Consider the following 26,536-nt stretch of genomic DNA (forward strand, 5'->3'; position numbering starts at 1 on the left):
GTCCTAGGTCACACAGTTGCAGAGGCTTTGCTGGGAAAGCAGTTTTCAATGGGATGAAGGGACACCTGTGTTCTGGATTGGGGGTTTGTCTTCAGGGATCAGCCATCTCCACTCAGGGCATGCCCTCTGGAGGGAGCAGGGCCCTTGGCCTGACTTCTCCTGGGTCCCTTCTCCTTCCTCTCTGGTTTGTGGCCTGAGGAGAATCCTGGGGGCTTGCTTCACCATTTGCCTACCTTCCCTGGGCCCTGGGAGGAAGTTGACGCAGGCTAACTGAATGCATAACTTTATTAAATAAATGCTTTGTCATGACAAAAGACAAAGATCAAGGAGTAACATAAATTATAAGTTGAATAAATAGTATACAGCAATCTTCACTTTTTAATAAAGTGTGAGATCCTGTTTTTTATTTTCTTAAGTATGAAATGCTAAACAGGAGCCAAGCTCGTCCGCATTCAGACAATGTTTTTCCGCCTTTTTTTTTTCCCACAAATTTCTTTTGCTTGTTGGTTTATTATTTTTTCCATCCTTTTCACCAGTCAAGATTATGAGCATTTATTTAAAAAACAAAACAAAACAAAACAAAAAAAAAAAGAGGAGAGAACAGAGCTATGGTATGTATGTCAAACTATAAAGAACTACAGTAATACGTGCTGTGGTTATTGCTGTCTTTAAAAAAAAAAAAACCAGTCGGCAACTCGGAATCTGGAGGAATCTTGTCTGACAACTGTGCTATCCATGTGGGCTACTGTGTGACGGTGGTGGTGGTGGCAGGTGACCAGAGACCAGAGAAGTAGGGTGAAGGGGCGCAGGAAGCTGGGAACCCCTTCGCCTCTGACCCTCCTGCCTTCCCTTTCCCCATCCAAAAGGAGTTAGAGAGGAGGCCAGAGTCTGTGGAAACGGCTAAGCTATATACTCCGTTAGAAAACCAAGAAAGTGTTTTTTCAAAAAAGAAACAAAAAACCTAAAATAATAAGTGGAGAAACAGTGCAAAATAATTCTTGCACTTTTAGTGGTTTTAAAAATAAAGACAGTACAACACCCAGGTTGCTAGTTGGTACAACCCCTGTGCCCTGGTCCAACCACTTTTCAAAACGTGGCCAAAACGTTCCTCTTGGAGACCAGAGTTTCTTCTCCTTGGCCCACACCTCTCTGAAGCTCCCATTCTGAACCGGCGCCCTCTAGGGGTCTGAGTGGATGGAGACAGGGGCAGGAGGTGGGGGGGGGGGGTGGGGAACAGATGACCCCACGTTGGGCGGGGCTTGGTGGTCACCCTGGCAGTCCTTTTGCTGCTAAGGAGCTAGGAAGTGGGGGACGGTGGTTGAGGGCCACCTCCCCCAGTGGAGGTTAACCCTGTGGGGTTACCATAGAGACCACAGAGGGAGTGATGGAAAAATTGGGCAAAGGGAGAGGAGGTGGGACTGTACAGGGCCCTTCCGGGGGCCTGCTGTGCCTGCCTTCCTCTCCCGTGGGGGTTCAGTGTCTCCAGGCCTGTCTGTCTAGGCCTGGCTGTCAGTGAAACTATCGAGTCTCTTCCTTCCCAGATGCCTGGCTTTGCCTCAGTGGGTCAGAGCAGGCCAGGGGAAAGAGGATCTGTCCTGGCTAGGCCTTCCTCAATTACCTGGCAGTAGTGGGGGAAGACAGAGGTATCTTCTCCACGCTGGAGTGAGGGGATCAGAAGCAGGATGAGAAGAGACCTCCTGTGTCTCTTAGATGGGGGCCATGAAAGGATATTCTGATAACCTGATGTCTGAGCCCTCCAGGTGAGCAGAGTTGGCCAACAGCCAGCCTGCCATCAAAGAGATACCCTCTCAGGACTAAACATCCTCACACCATCCCAAACCTGCCTTCCTGCCAAGGGAAGAGTATTCATTTTTCCTTCAATGACTCCCTTCCCATTGTCTTGTGCCCCTGGCTCAGGTCTGACTTCCCATTTGGTAGGGTTAGTTCCACCTGTCCATGAAGTTCCAGCTTCCTGTAGGAGTGGGCAGCCGCCCAGAATCACCCATCACAGGTTTGGGTCAGTAGGCATGAGCTGGGAACTCTTAAGAGTCTGGCTGAATTAAACCAGCTCATCATCTCCCACCTTATGGTTGACAGCAAAGAAAGAGCCAGTGTAAGGGGCAGAGGCCCATTCAAAGTCCAGCAAACACTGGGGAAAAAGGGAGAGCCCCCTCTTAAGAATCAGGTCCAGGCCTTGGGAGGGCTGGGAGGGGGTATGCGATTCCTGGCTCAGTCTTTTCTTAGGGTGAATGGCACCCTGGTATCCACTTGGCAGATCTCATAGGACTGCTCAAGATCCAAAGAAAGAATGGGCAGAAAGAAGAGTAAGGTGGAAACGGTTTAGGATACTGGCCTAAGACATCTAGAAATGTGAGTCAGGGTTTTGGGGACAGTTGTGCAGAGAGATGGGGCATGCTGACGTGGCAGGTCAGTAAGTCCTCACTGTTGCCTTCCCCATCTGGCCCTTTGTCTCATGAAGATTGGCCACCTCTCCCATCCCTGGCCAACTGTCCTGTCCAGGGGAGTAAGAGACATCCCCCCAAGTTCCATAGCGGTACGTTTTCCACTAGTTGAAATAGATTTGCTTCTTTGCCCCAAGTTCAGTGTTTGAGTTGGCTTCCACTGTGTTATGCCATCAGGTAAGAGTGGAGAGTGTGTCCACAGAGAAAGAGAGAGAGACAGCCTCTTTTGCCAGTCCAAGTCCCCTTTCTAGGAAGGCTATTTCTAGCCTTAGAGGACAGCCCCAAGGCCACCCATCAGTTGAGGAAGTCAGTGGAGAATGAGATTTTTCTTGGTTCAGAATCTGGCTGCCAACGATGGCTCCCCCTGAAGCATCCATTCCCTGGTTATCCTGGTCCTTTCTTCCATCCTCCATCCAAGGGAGGAAGCAGGGACTGGCGAGAATGGATGAAGAGCTTGAAAGACACTTTGGTCTCAATCCCTCATTGCAGGCTGAAGGTGGGCATCTGAGCACATAGTCTTGTCCCTTCAAAAGCACGCCAGTCTCTACTGATCCTTGCTCCCTTCCAGCTTCTAACGTCCAGAATCCACCTAATGTTTCCCACCTTCGCTGACTCTATGGCCTGTGTTAAGTTCATTTCTATTTACAATCAGTTTCTCCATTTTCATCTCTCCTTTCTCTTGAATCCCAGAGGGCTTATAGGGTGGGAAAGCCAAGGAAGGTTCTATTGGCTTTTTCTTCCTTTCTGTTGGCTTTGTTCCAAAGCTAGAATGGGCAGTCAGCCCTCTGCTCCTCAAGCCTTCTGTTCCTCCACTCAGGCTACCCTGTCCTGAACCATCAATTTTACTCTTTTCCTTGTATTTAAATGTTTCCCCTTCTATCTCCTTCTTTGCCACCTCTAATTTCAATCTCTCTCCTGCTCTGCCAGCGTAAGGACTGAGAGAGGCTTTCAAAATGTATGCTCTGTCCAGAGGAAATGAAAAAGGTGGTGGGGCAGGATGAGTGGGTCAAACTTGGACCTGTTGAAGTCTTATTGGTGTGATGTCCAGAGACAGTTACTTCCTGATGGTTTGAAGACTAACGTGGGATGTATTGGGGACATGGTGTGTGCATCATTGAATGCTGGCATCTCCCTGGTGTGGCAGCACACACATGTACATATGAAGACACGTGTACATGGGAGATCATTAAAAAATCCAACAGTCTGTCCCATAAAGGCTTGACTAGAAGCAGGTAAAATTGGTATTATGGATTGTAGTAGAAGAACTGGGTTCTCCTGGTTTACCCAAAATGAGGACGCTCCTCAAAGCCCTATAGGAACTACTTCGAAAAGTTAATGCAAACTCATTGAAAGAAAGAAAGAAAGAAAGAAAAAAAAGATTTATATGCCTATATATGACTACATGGAGTCTTGCAGATAAACACAAGCCCACACATTTTTTTTTTTTTTTTAACCTATCCTCCCCCCAGGGGCTGTGCTAGCCGTGGATTGAATGAAAGGTGGGGCTGAAACCACATACTTGATTGAGCATGTGTTTTTAGTCACCCCGGAGGAACAAGTCTTTTCAATATTGGGGTGTGTATTGATTTCTAAAAGTCTGTATGGGGGGAGGGGGTGGGTGGGATAAATATGTACCCATATTTAATATTTATGTATCTGTCTAGGAAAATCTATCTATTATTACTCAGTTATTACTTTGCTCTTAAAGGAGTGGAATGCATTTTTGTTTTTATCAATTTTGGGGACAGAGAACACCCTACTGGGGCAAGGGCAGAGGAAGCACAGGGGTCGAGCCATCCAAATCGCTGGCTGGAGGAGGAGAAAGATGCAGGAGAGGTGTCCACATATCCTTTTTTTTTTTTTTTCCTTTCTCCTACTGACCAATCCAAACTGGGAAAACTCCCAGTGTGGCACCAAATGCCACATCTCGGGCCACACCTTGTAGTGCCCAAGCCTCTCCCCATCTCGGGCCAGGGCTGGATGCAAAAGATGTATCCAGCCGTAGTCCCGGCAACCTCTCCTCCCTGCCCACCACTCTAATCAGCTTTCCTTCTCTCCTACCCACGTGCTTTCTTTCCTGCTCTGTCGCTGTCTCTCGTTCTTCCTCTCCTCCTTCCCTGTTCATTCAACTTGCCTCAAAAACAAAGAAAAAAACATCGTAAAAGGGGTCTCCTTAGCTTTTCATGTCTCTGTTGTTGCCACTTTCAAAGTTGAGAACTTGCTAGAGATTCCGAGGTCCTCAGTTTCCTCAAATAGATATATATATATTTTTTCCCTTAAATGAGATGAAATGAGTGGCGTCCTAGGGTGAAGGAGGCGCTGGGTGGATTCGGGGCTGGGGGTGGGATGGGGTGAGGGAAGGACAGGGAGGGGACGCATCACTCAATGTTGCTGCCGTCGAAGGCGTGGCACTGAAAGTCCCCGTCGACATACTCCAGGCCCGGCAGCTTCATCCCATACTTGTCCACGCACCAGCAGATGCCACGTTTGCGGCCACGGGAGGGCTTGCACTGGGTTGGCGAGAACAACAGGCAGTGAGGGGGGCTGCACCCCCCAGCTCTGCTCCTGCCTGGCCCATCCTCTTCCCCATTCCCAGGTAGAACCCTCATCCTAGAATGCTGTGGAGGGTTATAGTCAACCCTTGGGGGTCTGGTGTCTTCATTTCACCAGGAGGGCCCAGGGAAAAATGTGAATTTAGGTAATCTGCCCTTGGCTAGCTTCCACAATCTCTTTTTTACGTTACACCTTTAGGGTCCTCTAACCTGGCATTCTCAAAAGATTCTCAAGAGAGCTATGGGATCTTATATAGTAATAATAATAGCATCACTTGTATGGCTTTATCATGTGCCAGAGACTAATTACCACTTACCACATAGTGGGGGGAAACCCTGGTGGCGTAGTGGTTAAGAGCTACCGCTGCTAACCAAAAGGTTGGCAGTTTGAATCCACCAGGTGCTCCTTGGAAACCCTATGGGGCAGTTCTACTCTGTCCTATAGGGTTGCTATGAGTCAGAATTGACTCGATGGCAACGGGTTTGATTCGGTTTTATATAGTGGGCACTGTTCTAAGTGCTTTACAAATATTAACTTCTTATTCCTCCTAATTGTGTAAGGTGGGTATTATTATCCCCCATATTACACAGAGGCACCCACCCATAAAGCCCATTGCCATCAAGTTGATTCCAACTCACAGAAACCCTATAGGACAGAGTAGAACTGCCCATAGGGTTTCCAAGGAGTGCCTGGTGGATTCGAACTACCGACCTTTTGGTGAGGCACAGGATAAGTAAGCATTCAGTAACTGGGGTAAGGTGACACAGCTAGGAAGTGGCAGAGCTGAGATTCGACCCAAGGCAGTCTGGCTCTTCACCACGAACTTAGCTCAGGGGTGCACTGAAGGCAGGGGTTCTTGAAGTGTGGTCCCGGGACCTGTAGCATCAGCATTCATCTGGGAGCTCGTTAGAAAATTCTCAGTGTTCACCCCAGACCTAGAAATCAGAGCCTCTGCAGGTGGGGCCCAGTAATCTGTGCTTTACCAAGCCCTTCCGGTAATTCTGATGCCCTAGAAAGTGTGAGAACCACCGTCTTAAGGAAATGTGTACCCCTTTAATAGACTAAGGATTACTCGTTAAATCTGAAGGAGGGTTGTCTCAAGTGTGGCTTGGTTATGTACCACATGAAATGACTGCAGGTGGTATATGGGGAAAACATATATTTTATATATATATATATCAGCAGAGAATTTAAGTAGCACCTACAACATGTGATGTGATGCTGTCACATAAAGTTTCCCCTTTAAATGAATTCACGTCAATACTGTGAATCCATCAACATTAAGTAGATTATAGGAAGGGTTGGGAACACTCCTGACTGTGCATTGTGAATGGATGCTGGAGCTTTGGAAAGCACTGTATCCTTTGTGGTAGAAGTCTCAGGCACTTGTTTGAGGGCAAGGTCTCCTCGCAGGTGCCATTTCAGGACCCTTCTAAGCCCGGGACACGTGACGTACCTGCTTTCTCTTGTAGAATCCTTTGCGGTCACAGTTGGGCAGGTAGACGGCCCGGGGCACCATGCGAGGGCTGGCTTTGAGCTCCTGCAGGGACGCTTCCATGTGTCTGCGGCAGGGGCCCTGCGTGCAAACAGGGAGAGATGAGAAGTGTGTATGGGACCGAGGTAGAAGCATCCAGATGTGCAGAACAGGGGGCCCAGGGTGCAGGGGCCAAGGGTCTGCAGTGTGACGGCCCACAGTAAAGTCCCCACTTTTTGTCCCAATCAAGGATCTTGCCTCCCTCTCACCTGTCACGTGCCCTGGGGGGTGTACAGCACCTGTATTTGGCCAGGTACAGAAGCCATATTGTCCCACTGGTCTTCTATGCTGCCCCCTCCCAGCGTTTCCGTTTTGCTGAGTCATTCAGTCCAGAGGTTGCCCTCTCTGGATGCTCCACAGAGGGTGGTCAGCCTCTGGCTAGGACTGGGCAGAGCTACGGGCTTGCACCCCTGGCGTGTGGTTGCTGTGGCTGGCTGGCTGGCAGCGACTCTCTTTAAATTAGCACCACTTCCGCTCCTGCTCCCACGTGCAAGCTCTTGGTCCTGATAAATGCTGCTGTTGTTGTTGGCTGCTACTGGGACATCTTTCCCCCCACCCCACCCCAGAGCAACCCCATGCACAACAGAATGGAAATGCTGCCCAGTCCTGCGCCATCCCCATGATCACCTGGGAATTGGATCGTTGTCATCCACCTGGTTTTCGGTGGCTGATTTTCAGAAGTAGATCCCCAGGCCTTTCTTTCTTCATAGTCTGGCTTAGTCTGGAAGCTCCACTAAAATCTGTTCATTATCGTAGCAAAACACAAGCCTCCACTAACAGAGGGGTGGTGGCTGCACATGAGGTGCACTGGCTGGGAATCGAAACCCTGGTCTCTTGCATGGAAGGTGAGAATTCTACCATGGAACCACCAACGCCTCACCCTGATAAATATAACCTCTGAAAGCTCTCCATTCACCACAGTAAGTGGTAGGTCTTTGGTTGTTGGATGCCGTCAAGCGGATTCCCACTCATAGTGACCCCATGTTACAGAGTAGCACTGCCCCAGAGGGTTTCCTAGACTGTAATCTTTATGGAAGGAGTCCTGGTGGTGCAGTGGTTAAGCACTTGACTGGTTACTGAAAGGTCAGCAGTTCGAACCCACCTGCGCCCCTGGGGAGAAAAAGTCTGGCAGTCTGCTTCTGTAAAAATTACAGCCTTGGGAACTCTATAGGACAGTTCTACTCTGTCCTGTAGGGTCACTATGAATCAGAATGGACCGGAGGGCAATGGTGTTTTTGGTTAATCTTTACAGAAGCAGATCGCTGGGTCTTTTGCTAGGTCTAGCCTAAACACTTCTTGCTGCACGAATGCCCCTTGAGCTGCTGGCAGACAGAGGCTGCTGGGGTGGGAAACAGAGGGAGCTGTGGGGTGTCCCTCTGGACTCACCTGCTCAGACTCCTGTCTCATCTCTGGGGCTGTGATGACGTGGGGGTGGGCAGTGTTCTCCGCTCCGCCCACGAACTTGGACTGGGTCAGCTTCTTCCTGCGGTCCTTCTTCACGGCCTCAGCCTTCAGCTCTGAGATGCGGGTATGCTTGGGCCGGAAGATTTTGGGGGAGTAGGTCTCCTCTGCCATCTCTGATGTGGTGGGCTCCTCGTGCTCACGCGAGTCTCTCTCTACTGGAAGAAGTGGGCGAACTATCATCCTCCAGGGTCCACATCAGAGGTTTGGGGTGAGGAGGTAATAAAGGGTAAAGTAGATTCAACCTCTGCTTTCATGGACCTTACTAGACTGGTGAAAGCATGGAAACCAGGACAGGGAATAAGCTTCAGCCAACATTTAAATGGTGAGAAGTAGCTGGGATGACTGGGGTTAAGAACAGAAAGTCCAGGAAGACTTCATGTACTAGGTGAATCTTGAAATTGTTGTGCTGATTTTTAAGGGGAAGTTTGACAAGAGGAAGAAGGCATTCTGGGGGATGGAAAGGGGAGGGACATGGTCTGAAGATGAGGGTGGTGGTCAGTTGGGTTGCCTGCCAGGGAGACAGCTAAGTAGACGGGGCTGAGATGTAAGAACAAAACCTAGAGGCCCATGCTAACAGAGGAAAATAGGGGACAGCCAAGGTGTGGACAAGAAAGGTCACACTTGTCCTCGTTGTGGGGTCTTTGTGCTTTCAGAACTGTTGGGAGTTGAGATATTTTGGGGCCTGGACAACGGCAGCAAGAGGCTTCCGGGGGTTTGGAAGTGGCCAGGGAACATCAAGAAGAGCAGGAGAAAGGGATGTGGGGGATGGTAGAGCCAGAAATACAGCCATGGAGAACAGGGCAAATGGGACCGGGAGGTCTCGCTCCCTGCTCTAGCTCAGAACTGGCTCTGTGCTCTGGGCCCTACATGGCTGGGACATTACTCAGCTCCAGGCGGAGATGGGCGACAGCTGGCCGGGGCTGGAGCAGTTATATATAGGAGTGACTTGGTGACAGTCTATACTTAGCTGACTTATGACCTTTAAAGAAGTAGGACTTTGTTCATTTATTTGTTGATCTGTTAATTCCACCCTCCCCTAGCCTTTTTCTTGGGTCCAAGGATTTCAATTACATTCTTATCTCATAGGCACCCTTCTCTGGGACCCCATTTCTCCTCTTAACGCCTCGACTCCACCAGCCTGGGTATATGCAAAGTGGGGAGAGCATAGGTTGCTGTTCCCAGGTGGGCAGGGTGTGGCCAGAAGGCTCATTGGTGAGACCAGGTACGAGGGCTCAGGGGGGACAGGGAGGCCAGATCTTCACTGCCCTCTTTTCAAGCGCTGCAAAAAAGAACTAGGGCTTGGGGGTGACCCTAGATAACTAAGATGGGGTGAAGGAAAATCCCGTTCTCCCCCTCTTCCATATCCACAGGGACTGGGATGCCCAGGAGGGGGAATGACTAGAAAGTGGGCCAGGAAGGGGTTGGTGCAAAGAAGGAGAAAGTTTTTGAGAACACAATGTTTTGTGACTCCGGACGCTAGTGTAGAACCTGACTGCTGAGCTCTTGGGGGGTGGGGGTGGGGGGAACCTGTGCACCCCCTCCTGGGGGGAGAGTTCCAGGTGTGTGTGAGGGAGGCAGTCAGAGACCTGGCCTCACCTGGTCAGGATGGCAGGTGGCAGGAAGCACCTAAGCACCTGTTTCTCTCTTGGCTCAGGATTTATCAAGTTGAATTAAATGGGTATCCGGTCTTTAAGGCCCTGGCAGGGATGTTCTTCCAAGTATTTGCAGCACTCCGGGTGGTTAGTGTGAGGGTGGTTAGTGTGCGTATTTATTCACAGGAAAGGAGGGGAAGTAGTTACTAGGTGGGAGGATTGGGGGGGGCAGTAAGCAAGTAGGAAAGTGGTAGCAGGCTGTCCCTGAGCAAAATGCAATTTGAGGATCCCCTCTGGGCTTTTCATCCCCTCTCCCCAGCTGTGTCTTGATGTCCTCAGTGCCTTAATTCTACCTGATGAAAACCTGCCGTGAGGATTAATTGGCATGATAGCGTGTCTCATAGGTGCAATGCGGCCTTCTAGGAATCAGCTAAGAGGGATGTTTGGAGCTAAGCCAATTTTCTTGGTTGTGGGACAAGTTAGAATGAGGGTGAGGGTGCAGCGGGGAGCATGGCTGATCACGGAGGACTCTGCAAACTGAAAGGCCAGGACTCTGTTATCTAGAACACGGCTCCGAACCCAAGGCTCAAGAAAGAACTAACCATGGCAAAGACGGGTTGTTGGGCCTATCCTGAGACACTTCGCTCACCTTCTCTGGCCATTACCAAGCGTTCTAATCCTCAAAAAGCCGTTGACCACTGCTGGGGTGGGGGCAGGGCAAGAGATGGTTGTCACTGAAAGGCTGAGGGCATTGTGGGGGTGCATGGCTAAACCTCTTTCCCCAATCCTAATTGTAACCAGATCATTTTAGGGGCAGGAGGGCAAGAGGGCTGGGGTGGGTGCTGACCACTGAGTGAAAGGAGGAGCATCGCCTTCAGTGGGCTGCTCCAGCGCAGCCCAGAAAGCCAGCAAACTGTTCTCAGGAGCATCTGTGGAGCTGGATGCCCAGGACTTATCTCTTCAAAAGGAAACAGCCCAGAAAGCTGCCTCACCTCCAAGGGATGGTTGCCTCAGCTTTGGCATCCTTTCAGTAATCTCCCTGTGCCCAAGTAGAAACTGTCCCAGTGGTGTTCTTTCTAATTCTTAGACTTCTGCAACGGGTATGCCATTCTGCCTCCTCTGGTCACTCATTTTGGGGGTCCCTTCTGTCCCTTTAGTCAGAGAGGTCATCCTTCAGATATTGTTTTAGCTTGTTCTTTCTCTCTTTGGCCTCCCCTCCCCTCCCAGATCAACAGCCCTTCTCAAGACCCTTTTACTTTTTAGGCTTTTTCTAAGTTGTGCCGTAGTCCACCCTTAACCGTTAAGTCACCTTTCCTTGGGAGCTGGGAATATTAGCAATAGTTCAGTAAACCTTGGGGTAAGTTTAACCAAAGGGTCGGCAGTTCAAATCTACCAGGAGCTCCTTGGAAACTCTATGGGGCAGTTCTACTCTGTCCTGTAGGGTCGCTGTGAGTTGGAATTGACTCGACGGCACTGGGTTTTTTTTTTTTTTTTAGTTTACTTTGACCTCTCTTAGTCTTTTCTTTGAAAGTGTTCAAGTATTGCCCTGAGGCCAAACAGTGAAGATACTGGAAAACATGTAGATTCCTGTATCTTTCTTTGAGGAACTTAAGACAATTTTGCAAACCCTTTCTCCTTCCACCAGCCTTCCCCAGGCGGGGCTCCTGAGGGTATACCCTCCCCAGTTTGCAATTTGGCTGCTTCTGAAGGTAGGCTTAATGTCTTGATGCGCCTCCCGGTTTTTGGTGCCACCTAACCCCGTGGGACCTATATTACTTAGGCAGCGGGAGAGTCGAGTATCAAAGACACTAATCAAGGTCTTGTGGTCACCTGTAGGCTCCAGAGAGACAGTGGAAACTTGGAGGGGAGCCAATGCAGAGCCACGAAGATTAAAGGGCTGGAAAGTAAGACTGGAGCTGGAGTGCCAGGGCCAGCTAGCCCGACTCAGCTGCTTTGTGGCCGAGTCATAAATAGGCTTTCAATTTTAGAAGGGTTTAAGTTTTAGATAAAATGAGGAGGCACAAGTAGGCTGGCTATTCCTGAGCTATTTCATCAAGAGAAAATGGACCAAAGTTGCAGAAGGGATTTAGGTAGGATATGTGGGAGGACTTCCTGAAAAAGTTTGATCTGCACGTGAGCAATCAAAGGTATTCAACAGTGGGCTCTGGAACCTGTTTCGCAAAAGGACAGTACCCCCAAATGGCCAGTAGATGGCGCAGGAGACCGATGCCCACACACCATGTCCCAAGGCTTATTCCTAGAGACTGTAAACCCTGGTGGCATAGTGGTTAAGTGCTGTGGCTGCTAACCAAAGGATCAGCAGTTCAAATCTGCCAGGTGCTCCTTGGAAACTCTTTGGGGGCAGTTCTATCCTGTCCTACAGGGTCACAACTATGAGTTGGAATCGACTAGATGGCAATGGGTTTGGTCTGGCTTTTTTGTAAGCAATTTTAAAATCTAAAATTAGTGTGCCTCCCTCTCCTATTTCTCAGTCACTCAAATCCTCTCCCTCTCCCTGTGTGTCTGCAGCATGTATTAAAAAGCCAGGAAGAGGGACAAGTGAAGACTGGAAAGAACCGATGTGTGGGGAGGGTGGAGAAGGCAGGTGTGTGTTCTGGGAGCTAGGATGTGGGGTGGGAGGGGACAAGGCTTATCTGTGCATAGCTCCCTGCTGTTTCCGTAATCTCCAACTGAAAAATGATTAGAGAGGGAAGAGACACATACCAGAGCTCACTCCTATCTCTAGTTGCCATTTTGAAAGGATTCTGCAGAGGATGGGAAAGGTGGTATATTTCCCTCCTCCTGGAAGCTAAGGAAAAACCAGTTGCACTGAGCTGATTCCAACTCATGGCGACCCCATGTGTGGCACAGTAGAACTGTGCTCCACAGAGTTTTCAGTGGCTGACTTTTCAGAAGTAGATTGCCAGGCGCCTCTGGGTGGACTTGAACCGCCAACCTTTTGGTTAGCAGCTAAGGGTGTGAACTGTTTGCACCACCCAGGGACTCCAGAAGTTATGGAGGGACGTTTAATCTAATGATCTTTCCCAGGTGACTAAGTAAGTAGGGCTATCAGATTGTCCTGATATTTACTTTTGGGGTGGGTTGCGGGTTCTATCCCCAATCCTTCCCAACCAGATCTCTAACGTCCCAAACCCCAGCCATGTTAGGGTGGCCAACTCGGTTCCTCCTTCATTCAGAAAGCATTCCCCAATCACACTGGTGCAGTGGCACGCACAAATGCACATCCAGGTACATTGGCTCCTCCCTTTGACACGCCTGAGGACTACACCATTCTCTGTGTCCCAGCAAACCCAGAGAGTGTCGGGTGCAGGCCTAGCTGCTACGGTCACAGAGGTGTTGTGAGGTGGGCAGGGTTACACATAACACAGTGCATAATGCATACACCCTACCCAAGCTGAGCCACTCTCTCCAAACTCACCCTCTTGTTGCTGATGCTATCTTGCAGGGGTGAGAAGGTTCACCAGCAGAAGTAGGCACATACTCTTCAGAAGTACTCTGACTCCACCCTGCTGCCTTGTCTTAGCAATGGGTGGGTCCAGCCGGGGACCTGCTGCTCCGAGGCTTAGTCATGCCCTGGCACCGTTAACAACCTGGTCCTGAGCTGGCAGGAGTTTCCTACTCTATCTTGACCTCATAATCACACTTAAGAGGAAACTGGGTGGCCCAGATATTGTGACTTGGCTTATGGAAATTGCAGAAACTGAGGTGTCAGTCATCAGAATTCACAGCATTGGAAGAATGTAGGGCTTTGCCAGGCCACCTGCTGGGGGAAAGGAAAGTCTCTAGCCAGAGGACAAGGTGGGGACCCCCAGAATCTCTCTATAAGACATGAAAAGGGGAGCTGGGTTTCCTCTGGCTCTCATTCTAGCTGGAATTTAAACTGTAAACTTCCTAAGGCAGAGCTTTGTCATATGTCTTTGTCTCTCCAGTGTACGGTGTGTAATAAATATTCTTTAAATGGAGAGAGGCATGAATCTGCCCAAGAGACAAAGAGAAGTATGTCTGGAAGCATTTCTGTAATAGGAGCTGGGGCAAGTTAGAGCTCAGCGGCTGTTTTGAGGGGTCTTCTCATCCATGCCCCTGACTTCAAGCGCAGTAACTCTGCTGAAGAAGGCAGTGGGGAGGCAGAGAGACAGGCATTTCGAGAGCGAGAAAGAAGTAGGTGTCTCCTAGACTTACTGATTTCTCTTTGGTCTAAGGCTGTGCTGTGTAATACAGTAGCTACTAGCTACATGTAGCTATTTAAATGAATAAATTATTAAACAATATTGAAAATTCAGTTCCTCAGTTGTTCTGGCCATATTTCAAGTGGTCAATAGCCAAATGGCTGTGGCTACCATATTGGACAGTGCAGATGTAGAACATTTCTATCATTGCAGAAAGTTCTATGGGACAGTGCTAATCTGAGGCACTGATCCCTGCCTGAGTAGGGTTGAAAATACTAAGGCCCAGGCTAGATACCGTGTCCCCAGCCATCTTGCCCCATTTTCGAGCCAAACTGCAGCCTCCTGCTCTTTGCTACAACATGAGGCTTCTGGGAGAATAATGGACTGGCTGCTCACTGTTTAAAAAATGTAAGCCATGTCTCAGTCTCCTGAAGTCTGACTGTTCTGCAGCTGTGGCTGCCAAATAACTCAGTTACAATGTGTGGATCTGCATTTATATGGAGAAGGCAGGGAGGGGCTGTGGAACCTTCCAGGGGAGCTGCCGTGTCCCTCCTACCACCCTGTCCATCTCTGGGCAGCGTCTGCCTTCCCCCATCTCTCTTGGAAGACACTGTTTCCTTTTCCTCTGTGGTCAGTGACAGACAAGCATGTTCTGGGCTCTTTTTAACCCATAACTCTTTTTATGGGCTGAGAAGGAAACAAGCACTGATCTTCCAAGAGGAAAACACACCCAGACAACCACCATCCCAAGGAACAGTCAGAAGGGAGGCGGGCCAGGTGGAGGACACTGGAGGGGAGTCTTGCTGGTATGGGAAGAATGGTGGAGAGGGGGTAGACTCAGAGTCTTATGGCTGGATAATGGGGGCAAAATGTTCACCTTGGCATGAGCCACTTTGCAGCTCCCTCCCCATTTCAAGAGAACTAGTGGTTTGGTATTCTAAACCAGCAATGAAGTTGGCCAACATGGAAATGTAACATCTCTATCCTATCTATTGATATTGCTTTCTCTATCCTGACCTAGAAATAAAGAACACCATACAGCATAGTGGATAAACATTAAGAATCAGGACACCAACTGGCTAGGTTCAAATCCCAGCTCCACCACAGAATGGATACACCATGCAGTGCATGTTACTTCCCCACTCTGTTTTGGTTTTTCCGTCAGAATTACGATGAGGAAAACAGTAGCCCCTTCTGCGTGGGGTCATTGTGAGGATCAAATAAGCTGATATGCACTAATTAACTGTTAGCACAGCCTCTGCCTTGGTAGGTCTCCATTGCTTTTCACCTCCCTAATTCCAATCATCAACTAAAAATTGCTGGCTTCTACCTGGAGACCACAAAATCTAAGGCTCCTTGGACTGCAGAAAGTTCTGCCAGAGTATAATGGAACTATTTTTGTCTCCAGGGAGTCTTATTGTCAACCCCAAGTGAAAGGGACTTTGCACAAGTGCTTTTGGGAACCAGTTCCCGGAGAACTCACCCCAGGCATTCTCCCCTCGGTCTAAGACCATTCCTTCATGCTCCATTAAAGCACCAGGTCTCCTTCCATAAAGATGGAAATACAAAAGACCCGCCATCTTCCACAATGTAGATGTGATGAAGTCAAGTTGGTGACACTGGCCCAGAGTGAAAGCCTGGGGTCCCACTTACTCATCCCTTACTGTCCATGGACCAGACATAAAGAAAGGCATCTCCTCATTGCTTTCTAGGTCAACCTAGGATTCAGGGCTATGACTTCACTGCACATTTTTGGTTCCTGGGAGGGAGTTAGTGATATGTTTACACATAGGAAATACACACTTAGGTACAACTCCCAAGATTAGTATCTCTAGCCAAGTTTCTCTGACAGTTGAAGAAGGACCAATGTGCCCAGTAGAACATCAGTGTCTGCTCCCCATGCACACCCCAAATGAGAAGATAATGGGGTGGTGTGTGGGAGCTGGGAACAACCTCTGAATGGAAGGGGTGGGGGCAGAAGAGGCTGAGGAAGCCCTGGGCCATTTCCTGAGACCTGGAGACATTTCCACTCATGGTTCATCACCACTTGGGCTGCCAGAGACTCATTCAGAACATTACAATTAGGCAGTCACCTTCCCCTCAGAGTCCTGGGTGACCAGGAAGGGGGTGGCGGGGATCAGGCAGCACTTTCTCCTTCATCGCCCTGAACACAGACTCTGCTGGGTCCAACAAGGGAGTGGGGCCTGGCAACGAAAGCTCAGACTCTTTGCCTTTTCGACTCAGACTGGGGGCAGGATGAGAGCATGAAGGCAGTGGTTCCCTTCTACGTGAGACAGGGGCTTCTACTGGCCTCTGTCTTGTCCAATATGGCCGGCAGCCACTAGCCCCTTGTGGCTACCGATCACTTGAAACATGGTTAGTTTAGCAGAGAAGCTGAATTTTCAAATCTACTTAATTTTAATTAATTTAAAATTAAAAACCAATAATTTGGTAACTGGACAACTTTTAAGTATGTTTGGAACAACTTGGCTCCATGCACCTACTTTTTTAACGGTAAATTTTACAAAATCTAAATATAGATGGAGTATTTTCCATGAGATATCTGTGTTCCTTTTCAATGAAAAATCCGTGTTCCTTTTCAGATGTGCTGTGAAGATTAAAAGGAACGAAAGAATGTAAAATATCTCAAAATTTTGATTTTGAGTACATGTCGAAATGTTATTTTGGATATATTGAGCTGAAGAATATTATTAAAATTAATTTCACCTGTCCTCTCTTTTACCTTTTTAAAAACTGTGGCTTTAAGAAAATTAAAAATTGCATATGTGGCTTTCATTATATTTTGATTTGACAGCCTTGTTCTAAAGGAACCGGCATGAAAGTCATCTTTGCTGGGGTGCAAAAGAGAATTCACAGTTGTGATGGTGTAATTAAATGGCTCAGGGTAACTGGAGCTCACATAAAACGTCTCCCCAAACCAGCAGAGGTCAGCTGGGGGCTGGATCTGAATGCAAATTCAGTTGAGGCCCTGCTTCAAGATGTGGCAAAAGAAAGGGCCGGTACTGAAGGTTTAGGTTGAGGGGTCAGAGATGAGATCAAGTATTTTCTTTAAAATTCTCCTAGGATTCACCTGGTGGACCTAACCTACTAGGAGGAAGGAATTTTCTTCTCTGCCTCTTTCTTAAAACCCAAACCAAACCCATTGCCATTGAGTTGATTCCGGCTCCCAGCGATCCTATAGGACAAAGTTGAACAGTGGCTTCACTAGAGGGGCTTGGAGGGTGTGGACCACACCAGGTGACACTATCAGAGGGGGTGATACCCAAATGACTGTCTATAAAATTTTTGTGCGGTGTTTTAGCAGAAATGTATTATTTTTTATACGAATATCCCTGTGGTTAGTTATAACAACAAAAACATTTTTCGTAAGCCCAGCTTACATGTATCAATATAGTGACAAGGCTAAAAGTCTATGCTAATTTACTTTTTGAACCTTCTAATGCACTCTGGTCAGAGCTGTCATTATTACCCAATCACAGCGATGCTTCCAATCACGAGGTTTTGTCCACATGTGCTATTAATGACAACTCTGTTGTTTCCGTTGCTGCCGGTGTTTTTATAGTCGCTTATCTTGTCAAGTTTTCTGGTGTTTTAGCTACAATATTGTGGTAATTAGTATTTGCAAGCCTGTATTAATAACTGTTTTGAGAATGAAGTAGTAATTAAAGGAAAAAAAGGAGTGATATACAGGGATTACGATTTACGAGTAACCTTAGTACAAAAAACATTACTAAGGATTCTGTAGGGTCTGGTACGGGAGGAGGCCCATGGCGGGGTGGGGGGTGACCCGATGAGTTACCTTACTGGGTGACACCAAACCTAGTGACGCCACTTGGTGGATTAACCAGTAAGAACAGCACACACTGGCTTACAGTAAGCAAGGTATGCCCCGGGTTCATTGTGTTTACTTACTCATTTGTAGTGCACAATTTCACATGGGTTTCACATCTCTGATGTGGTGAAAAACAGGTGAAATTGTGCACTATAAATTAGTAAGTAAGCACGAGTAAGCCCGTGCATACCTTGCTTATTTGGTAATCTGTCCCTGACGCCACTGGAGTAGAGCTGCCCCATAGAGTTTCCAAGGCTGTAAACTTTATAGAAGCAGACTGCTACATCTTTCTCCTGCGGAGCGGTTTGAACCACTGGCCTTTCAGTTAGCAGCTGAGTGCTTAACCACTGCCCCACCAGGATTCCTTGCCTCCTACTTACGCACCTCCAAAGCCTTATGGATATATTAGCTGCACTGTCAGCAATTCCTTCCCATCAGCCTAAGGCCTCCAGCTACAAGAGCTGAAAAAGCTCCAACATACCTGCATACGTTTGACGAAAGGGGACCCTCTTGCTCTCTTCCTTGTCAGCTTTTATTGCATATGGTTTTCTCTCTTTCCTAGTGATGCAGAAATTCCCCCAGTCACCACCCACACCACACCCCACCATACCTCACATGTCATCCCCCTTGCCCCGCTGGCCCCTTGCTGTTGGAGGCAGGGTTGCCATGGGAAGCAGACCACTTCCATGCGGTATTCTCCTTAGAGAGGACTGCCTGAAGCACAGCTCAGTCCCTCTGCCCGCCCACATCAGGAGAGTGCCCTGGTGTTCAGGAAATGAGGTTTGGCATATGGGCCAAACACCACCCCTTCACACCCTGCTTGCACCTCTTCCCTGACCAAATCACTGGCCTAAACCAGTCTTCTTTGCAAGACTGTGTAGAAGAAGGGACAGAACAGCCTGTGATTGAAAAGAAAAATGTAGGGGGAGTTGTATCCTCTACTTTTGGGGCTACTTTACTCCTTCCCTTACTAACCACCCCTAAAGCAGAGCACCCCCAAATTCTGAGCCCTTATTTCTTCTTCACAAGCCCCATCATGGGATGAGAGCATCTGGTAATGTTTGCACAAGGCCTTATTGCAGGTTAGACCAGGCCTGGGCCCCCGCTCTAGTCACTGGTGAAGGAAGCCAGGTAGAGTGGAAAGGAGTCCTCTGATAGACGGAGTTGCTGAGCTCCACCCCCGTCTCTGCCACTAGCCTAATCTTGGGCAAATGACTTCCCACTATGGGCCTCAGCGTCCTCATCTGTACAATGAGGCCCTTGACTGTGATGATTGCTGCAGGCTCCTATCAGCTTTAACGTTCTGTAGCCAATACCCAGACAGTTCCTGGAGAGAAGCAAGGACCAAGCTAAACTGAGTGGCCAGGCAGGAAAGGCCACTTCCCCTCTCGACAGAGACTTCCAGTCACTCATCAGAATTTATATTAAAAAAGAAAATAAAGAGAAATGACATCATAACAGAAATGAGGGAAAGAAATGAAATTGGAAACAAAAGAGGGGATTTCTCTAGACATGGGCCGAAAAGGAAGGTAGAGAAGCCTGCATTGGTGTCCTTGGTTATTTACTTATATACTTTCGCAAATATGCATAAACCTTAGAGATTTGAGAAACGATAGGCAGATGAGAGTTTAAGGATGGTCTCTGGGAACTGCAGCTTTTGGACTGACTGTAGTGAAATAGTAAAACAAGAACACAAAGGCTCTAAGTTGCTACTTGTCTCTTACCGCAACTGCTCTCCTGCCCTCTTCACCTCTGCTCCTGCTCCCTTGTTGGTATATGGTCCATGTATATGTTCTTGTAATTTCTGGAAGCAGTGGATCTGGAGTGTGGTGATTCCTTCTCCCAACTATTATTTCCCACACACACTAAATATCTCAAAGTGTCACAGCCATTGCTCAGGTGTAGAGTAAAAACTTTACACAAATAGACTTCCCCTTCCTGTGCTCTCCCAGCCCCTGTGAAAGGTACCAGGGCTTCTCCTATGCCCTTTGCTCTAACGCTCCCAGTGACCTCTCGCTTCTGGGGTCAGCCCTGTCCTCCCTCCACAGCTGCAGGCCCACCTGCCTGCTCAAGTACAACCCAAGCCCCAGAACTAACCAATAGCTGCTCTGTCTCTCTTCAGACACAAACCCTCAGGGGATGTCTTAGAGTTGGGGTGGGGGATGGAGAAAGGGAAAAAAAAGAGTGGGAGGATAAGAGAGGGGAAAAAGAGAAATGGAAAGAAAAGGAGCTCTCCTTGCAGCCAACTGTGCTTGTTCTTCCAGGCTGAGCTGACGCAGCAGAAACAGAGAAAGGAAGGGGGAAAAGGCAAGAAAAGTCACGTTAAAGCACGGTTGCTTGTCTTCCCCACTCCCGTTTTGGTTGGCGCAGGGCACAGCCAGACTTTCAAAGGCTTGTTTCAAAGGCAGGGAGTACGGGTGGGAAAGGCTTCTGGCTCCTCCAGTTTTCCATGAGCTTGTTCAACCCAGACATAAAGTTGGCCAATAAACCTAACTCTGGAACTTGCCTTCAACATGGCATTGGGACCAGACTTGGAGTTGAAGCCAGGGTGATGGTGCCAAACCCCTCCAAGACTCAAAGACTGAATTCATTTTTATTTAAGTAATGCTTCCCCCACCCCACCCCCAGGCATATTTTCTGTCCCTCCTCTCCTATTTCTCAATGACAGAACTCAAACACAGAATCCCCCCCAAATAAGTAAAGCTCTGTCCTGGTTGCCTGACTTTCCCCGGTTTATTTTCCGGGTTCCTCTGACCCATTGCCTCTTCCCACATGCCTCTTTGCGGGATTTTTTGAGGGTGCACTTGGCACATGCCAGGTTTCACAGGGTAGGGTGGCAAGTGCCCCTCAAACCCAACCTCAACCCTGACTCTCCTTTGTCTCCAAGGGATGGCAGGCTGCCTTAGCGCCCCCTTCAGGACATGCAGACACTTCTCTCATCCCAAGCTCGATGCCTCACCAGCACAGGACAGACCTTCCAGAACCCAGCGAGGGTGCTAGGCGCCCATAAAGCCACAAGGCCCCTGCCCCAAACAACGCCCAGTTCTCTGCACCCTCCTTGATCCGATAGGCGCTTGGGTATTTATTGAGTTTGGCCCAAGAAATAACTCCCGTCTCCCTCCAGCATCACACGCACCGCCTCCTGTTTCTATATCTATCTCTGGCCCTGAACTGGCCAAAATAAAACGCAGGGCCAGGCCGACTCCCTCTCGGGTTGCTGAGCGACGCGTCTAGCAAAACACCAGTCGTGGCTGCCCGCCCTCTCTTCTTCCTCCCAGAAGCTTTGGCTGCCTGCCACCTCCGCTCCACATTTCTGATTCTAGAAGTGCACCTTTTTTTTGTTTTTGTAAAAAAAAAAAAAAAAGTATATATATACATATATAAATACATATATATGTACAAAAAAGAAAAAAAAACTTTTTGTGTGTGTGTGTATATATGTCATATATATATCTACTCTGTCCTGTAGGGTTGCTGTGAGTCGGCGGCACTGGGTTTTTTGTTTATATATATATATAAATATATATATATATATAGCAACCGCAGGAAGGAAGGGGAAATCCGTTTGGCGCTGCTCATTTTTGGGGGTGTATTTTTTTATGGGTTGGGGGGCCGGAGATTTGGCCAAAGGACTCCCCACTCTCTTCTCTGTCCAGTTTTTATCTCCTTAAGAACTGTCTCTGCGCTATCTCCAACTTTTTAGGGACCCACTCAACAGTTCTCGAGCTGAAAGGCACTCGCCAGGGGCGCCCGCTCCCACCCCATCAGCCTAGAGGAAGGTGTCGACAGACCGCGGCCGCCTGCCAAGCGCAGCCCGCCAGCAACTGTCGTTCTCTAGGCACCTGCCTTTGGCGGGGTGGAGTCCGCGAGAAGCCGAGGCAGGCGCGGGAAGGCGCACTTAAAGTGGGGGGTTGATTAAGGGGCTGTAAAGAAATCCAAAGGGGAGCTTTCTGGGGACAAAGCGGGGGGGGGGGCTGTGTGTGAAATGGGTTGCCCAGGAAGTTGGATGTGCCTGTTTACTCTTCCTGCAATCGCGGGCTCGTGTGCGCCCGGGGCGCACACCCTCCACGCCAACCACATCACACCCACCACATGGCTGGCCAAAGAAAAGCAGGCCAGGATGCGGCTGAGGGGATACTTCGCATACTTTTGATGTGACCGGATTGTTACCAGAGCGCTTGCTTCCAAGTCAGGAAATCAATTCAGACCTTTTCCCAGCGCTCAGCTTTTCTAAATCCACAACCCCCAAGATGAAGGCGAGCAGGACCGCCTTTGAAAAGCGGCTCTTAATAAAAAATAATCCCGCGAACCGGTCTCTAGGACCTCTGGGGCCTGCACTTTGCCCTCCTTCTCTTTTTGCAGATGGCAACCAGGACAGCGACTACCTCTTTCAAAGCTGAGAGGGGCGGTCGCCTGCAACAGGCAAAGCCCAGGAAAGCTCTCCTGCCTTTTGTCGAATGCCGGTTCACTCCTCTCCTACAAGATAAAAGTCTGTAGTTTAAGAAAACCATTTTGGGAAGCTCGTGCAAATCTGCTCTGAATAAACAGTATTTAGCCAAGTCGTTACCCCTCCGGGAGAGAATCAATTACCAGGTTGTCGCCTCATACCCCAGCCTTTTGTGTATAGTTCATTAAACTTTTTTTTTTTTTTTAAATAATTTACTACCAGGTAACTTCAAAAACAAATCCAGCCTAAGGGGGCAGAACTATTGATTGAACAAGTAGCTCTGTCAATCATTTAGACCCTAGACTACCCGCGCCGTGAATTTAGGGGCGGAGCAACGCGGGGGCGGGGCAACTTGGATGTGGGGTGGAGACTCCGGGTGCGTGGCTTTTCTGTCTCCGCCCCCTTTAATTTGCATTCTGCGTTTCCAGAGCCCCTCAGCGCGTTTACACCACACCCACTTGTGATGGGGTTTGAGAGACTAGGGCTAGGGATGGAGAAGATGAACACAGGCGGGGAGGTAGGGATGTCTGAATCTCCCATCCCTTATTGCCTCCCAACCGCGTATCCTCCTTTCTTCCGAGGTAAAATCTGAATTGGGGAGGGGTGAAAATAATTCATTTCAGGGACGAAAACCCAGCAAGAACACCGATCCTTCCCTCCTCCTGCCCTCCCTCACCCAGCCCCCTAAGGTATTTTTTCCTTTCCTGAGAGGAAAAAAAAAAAAAAAAAAAAGTATTTTGCATTTGAATATTTAACAATCGTCAAAATCAATCATATCAAGTCAAAAGTAATGGGCGCACGTGGAACCGGGGACCAAAGCCCCCACCCAAAAGGCACTTACTACCTAGAATGTGTGTGTATGTGTTGGGGTGGAGGATAGAAACGTCCAGAGGGATTGGGGAAGACAGGGGGACTGGAAGGAACAAAGGTGGAATTAGCTCAGAAGACGGACACTGCCTCTCTCTCCAGGCTCGCAATTAAAACAATAAGTTCAGGGAAACTATATTGGCTGGGGGGTGAAGGAGGGAGTTAATAATGGGCATACACTGTTTCAGACTGGAAATGGGGGACCAGGGGATCTGGACCTGGAGGCGGAATACTAGCTCAGAGTCAGCATTCAGACTCGGAGGATGGGTGGGTGTGGTGGAGTAGGGTGGGGGCAGGGAGAAAAAGGAGCGAAAATGGGAGGCTCGACTAGGCAGCAGCCTAGGGTAGCAGGATCGTCTAGGGCTCCGATTCAAAGATCCAGGAACCCTCCCCGCCCAACTCCCGGACTACACCCGGCTCTAGGCCACTTGCTGGGCACAGCGCGCGGTTCCGCTGAGCCCGTGTCCCCCGCCCGTGCGCTGGGTGGCTTCCGGGCACCCTGAGCGCGCTCACCGATCTTGGCTTGCTCGCGGTAGCTCTTCTCGTTGAGGCAAACCCCGCGGCCGTGCAGTAGGGCATGCAGCGGCTTCTCCTCGTCCTGCCGGGGGAGGCAGCGTAGCCCCTGGGCGCAGCGCTCAGTGTAGACACCGCACGACTGCCCCTCGGCCAGGGCGCACGTCATGCAGCAACCGCAGCCCGGCTCCTTGACCAGCTCGCAGCCCAGAGGGCTGGGGGGGCACATGGACAGGGCTTTCTCGTCGCAAGGCTCGCAGTGCACGAAGGAACCCAGGCCCTGGGCTGGCCCCGCGCAGGCGGCCAGCAGCAGGAGGACTGCGGTGAGCACCATCTTCTCCGAGTCTCCCCCTTTACCTCGGGGCGGGGCAGGAGAGAGCGAGAGCAGGGAGAGAGGGGCCAAGAGAGCGCCCGGAGATTTTTTGGGGGTTTTAATTTCTGGCAGGTAGAGCAGGTGCCCTCTCGCAGACACTTGCAAAATGTAGGGAGAGTTGGAAGGTTGGGGTGCCTGCAAGCAAGTCCCGGTTGCAAGGATTAAAGACTAGCAACAGGTTGGGGAAAAAAGCAGCGCCAGGTGCACGGCGAGGGAGTGAAGACCGGAGAACCTCCCAAGTCCGACCTGCTCAGAATCGCAGGGGGGAAAGCCACCCCAAGCAGCCACCGGAATAATGAGTTCTGAGGCTGTGGAGGAGAAGGGAGGGGCCGGGGGGATTTGTCTTTTAAAATTTTTGTTTCAAATCTAAAACACTCCCAGCTCCTTTCTAACCTCCAGCAGTCAGCGGCGCGCGGTCGCCACTGAACTGGTAAGAAGCGGCGGCTGCAGCCGAGAGGGTGGGAAAAATGTTGAAATCAAGGGGCGGGGGGGAAGCAAAAAACAAAAAATAAAACCCCCTAACACCTCTGTTCTCCACTCTACCACCACCTCTTCGAAATTCGCAGAAGAAGGGTGCAAAAAGCCCGGAGAAGGGTGCAAACGGAGGAGGGGGTAATTAAAAGGAGGGAAGAAAAAAGAAAAGAAAAGAAAAGAAAAACCCAACACTGCCTTGCAGCGCTTTGCTAGCTCTTTTTCTCCGGCAGAAGTTTCCAAAGAGACTACCGGCTCCGGGCGAGCAGGCGCTTTTAAATAGACGGCCCCTGGCTGCCAGCCAGTTTGTAGCTGCAATTTGAGCTCCCCAACACCCAACCCAGGCAAGGATGCCAAAGAGCTTTGCAGCACAAACTCACATGGGGTGGGGGTGGGGAGAGGCCTTCTAGACACACGGGGGCTCCCCTTCGCTCCTGAACAGCGCCCTCCTCCCCCCGGAATGTAAGAAAGGGGCACAGGGACTGGGCTCTGGCTCCTGGGGGTGGGGGTAGGTGGGGGGGACAAGTGGAAGAGAGAGTTCTCCAGAGCGGGGGTGGATACAATAAGAGGCACTCGTCTGCCCCTCCCTCCTACCCCTTCACTAGCCAAGGCACAGGCTGGAGGGAGACTTTTCTCATTAGCCAACTGGATATATGCAGAGCCCCAGAACTCGTTCCTAAGCTTTGTTAAACCGGCTGTCTGCTAGTTACCATGTAAGGTTTGTGTGTGTGTTGGGGGTGGGGTGGGGGAAGGTAGCCTAGGCTGGCCAGTGATGGGTGGTGAGCTCTGTTAAAAAGAAAGAAAAAGAAAAAAATGGATTTTCCCTGCCCTGAGTCCAGGGAAGGGGGCTTAATCAAGGTTGTGTCTGTTGCTGGTGGTGTGACTGTCTTTGGTCCTATGGTCTTCTTCAGCTACACTGTGGGATCAGGGAATCTGTATGTGTGTCTGTGTTGTGTGTACTTGCAGGAAGGGACCTTCATACAACTCAGCATTGTTGGGAGCGGAGTTACAGAGACGACAACACATTGTTAAGTCTGAAACCTTTGCCCAGTGATTGGAAGTGTCCTGGTGTGGGGTTTTTAGATGGAAGGAAGGCAGACTGGAGCGCTACCTTCCCTCCACCTGCTTTGAAGGGATTGGCCAGGGCCACGTCCCTGGAGGGAACCGGTCACAGAAGCCCTTGTTATAAGGTTAATTGGTACACACAGGACTATCCCAGGAATATAAGCTGAGAAGGCCACGGGACTTGCTCCTAAGAGACCCTGACCCAGAATATTATCATCCTGCTTGAAACCTCCTCGGGCAATCCATTCACAGGCTATGCACCTTTTCTCTCCTTAGCTGAATGATACAAAACCAAGGTGGTGATTTCTGAAACTAACATGGGCAAGCTGTGGACTTCGTGGTCAGTCCAAGAAAAATGACCCATCGTCACTGCCCCGTTTGGGTGTCCTCAAAGTGGGGCTATTAACTTCTTTGCATTTTCCTCCTTCTCTTTAGAAATGTTCTAACTTTTCTCTGGTGAAGGGGCTGCATTTCATGAAGCTTGCCACTAGACTGCACCCTTATCTATGATAAGAATTTTTCTGGAGGCCTGCTTTCAAGAAAACATTCCTCTTGCTAGCTTGGTTTAGGAGGATCTTGCTTTATGCTTCAAACACTCCAAAGATCCTGATCTCGCCTCTCACTTATCTGTTTGCTGAAAGGCACATCTTAAAACGAGGCTCAAGTTGAAGGTTGTGCTTTTGCTTGTATTGCCAAAGGGATTTTAGGTGTTGGCTGGGAGAGAGAGGAGGAGCTGTGTAAGATGATTACCAAAAAAACGAGTGAAAGAGGAGCAAGGCCCATTCTCATTGCATCTCCTCTCTACCTGGGGGGTTGCTAAAGTAGGGGATGCGTTAATATTAAAAAAATTTGGTTGAAATATTTTAGGAGCGAGGGAGATGATGCACTACCTTCTCACTTGTGTCCTGTTCAGACTAGAAGGGCAGCAGGACAGTGTGTGGTGTGTGTTCCAGCCCCAACTCCTATTTCAGGACCACCTGAGCAACCCCGCCGACTTCAGGCACACTGGCAGCATTTCAGATGAATGGGGGGAATGGTGGTACCCGTTCCAGAGAAACAACATGTTGCCTAGTTCCAGCCACCCTGTATTCTGAGAGAGACAGCCACTAGGGACATGCCTTTTGTCTAGCTGACTTCCATTGACTGGAAAATAAA

The 26,536-nt window shown here is 49.4% G+C and overlaps 1 protein-coding gene across 2 annotated transcripts; it reads right to left on the reverse strand.

Annotated features, from left to right (window-relative positions):
• Positions 1-256: 256 nt before the first annotated feature.
• On the reverse strand, positions 257-24,573 carry IGFBP5 (insulin like growth factor binding protein 5). Of its 2 annotated transcripts, none has more exons than XM_049888121.1 (4): positions 23,473-24,573; positions 7,936-8,165; positions 6,472-6,591; positions 257-4,972 (listed from the first exon to the last, which is right to left on the reverse strand). In XM_049888121.1, the coding sequence occupies exons 1-4, from the start codon at positions 23,804-23,806 to the stop codon at positions 4,841-4,843; spliced, it is 816 nt and encodes a 271-aa protein (XP_049744078.1). In that variant the 5' UTR covers positions 23,807-24,573; the 3' UTR covers positions 257-4,840. The 2 variants fall into 2 exon arrangements, with proteins under 2 accessions (XP_049744078.1, XP_049744077.1); XM_049888120.1 differs by having other exon boundaries at positions 7,936-8,168; positions 23,473-24,572.
• Between the last annotated feature and the right edge of the window lie 1,963 nt (positions 24,574-26,536).

This window comes from Elephas maximus, chromosome 6, assembly GCF_024166365.1.
Source record: "Elephas maximus indicus isolate mEleMax1 chromosome 6, mEleMax1 primary haplotype, whole genome shotgun sequence".
Taxonomy (NCBI): domain Eukaryota; kingdom Metazoa; phylum Chordata; class Mammalia; order Proboscidea; family Elephantidae; genus Elephas; species Elephas maximus.

What these genes read in the sequence shown, in the direction of transcription:
- IGFBP5 (XM_049888120.1), bottom strand. Translation starts at nt 23,806, where the DNA reads ATGGTGCTCACCGCAGTCCTCCTGCTGCTGGCCGCCTGCGCGGGGCCA. An exon ending in CCGCGAGCAAGCCAAGATCG is followed by an intron (nt 8,169 to 23,472) that starts GTGAGCGCGCTC and finishes CACTTCTTCCAG; the next exon opens with TAGAGAGAGACTCGCGTGAG. An exon ending in GATTCTACAAGAGAAAGCAG is followed by an intron (nt 4,973 to 6,471) that starts GTACGTCACGTG and finishes TCGCCAACCCAG; the next exon opens with TGCAAGCCCTCCCGTGGCCG.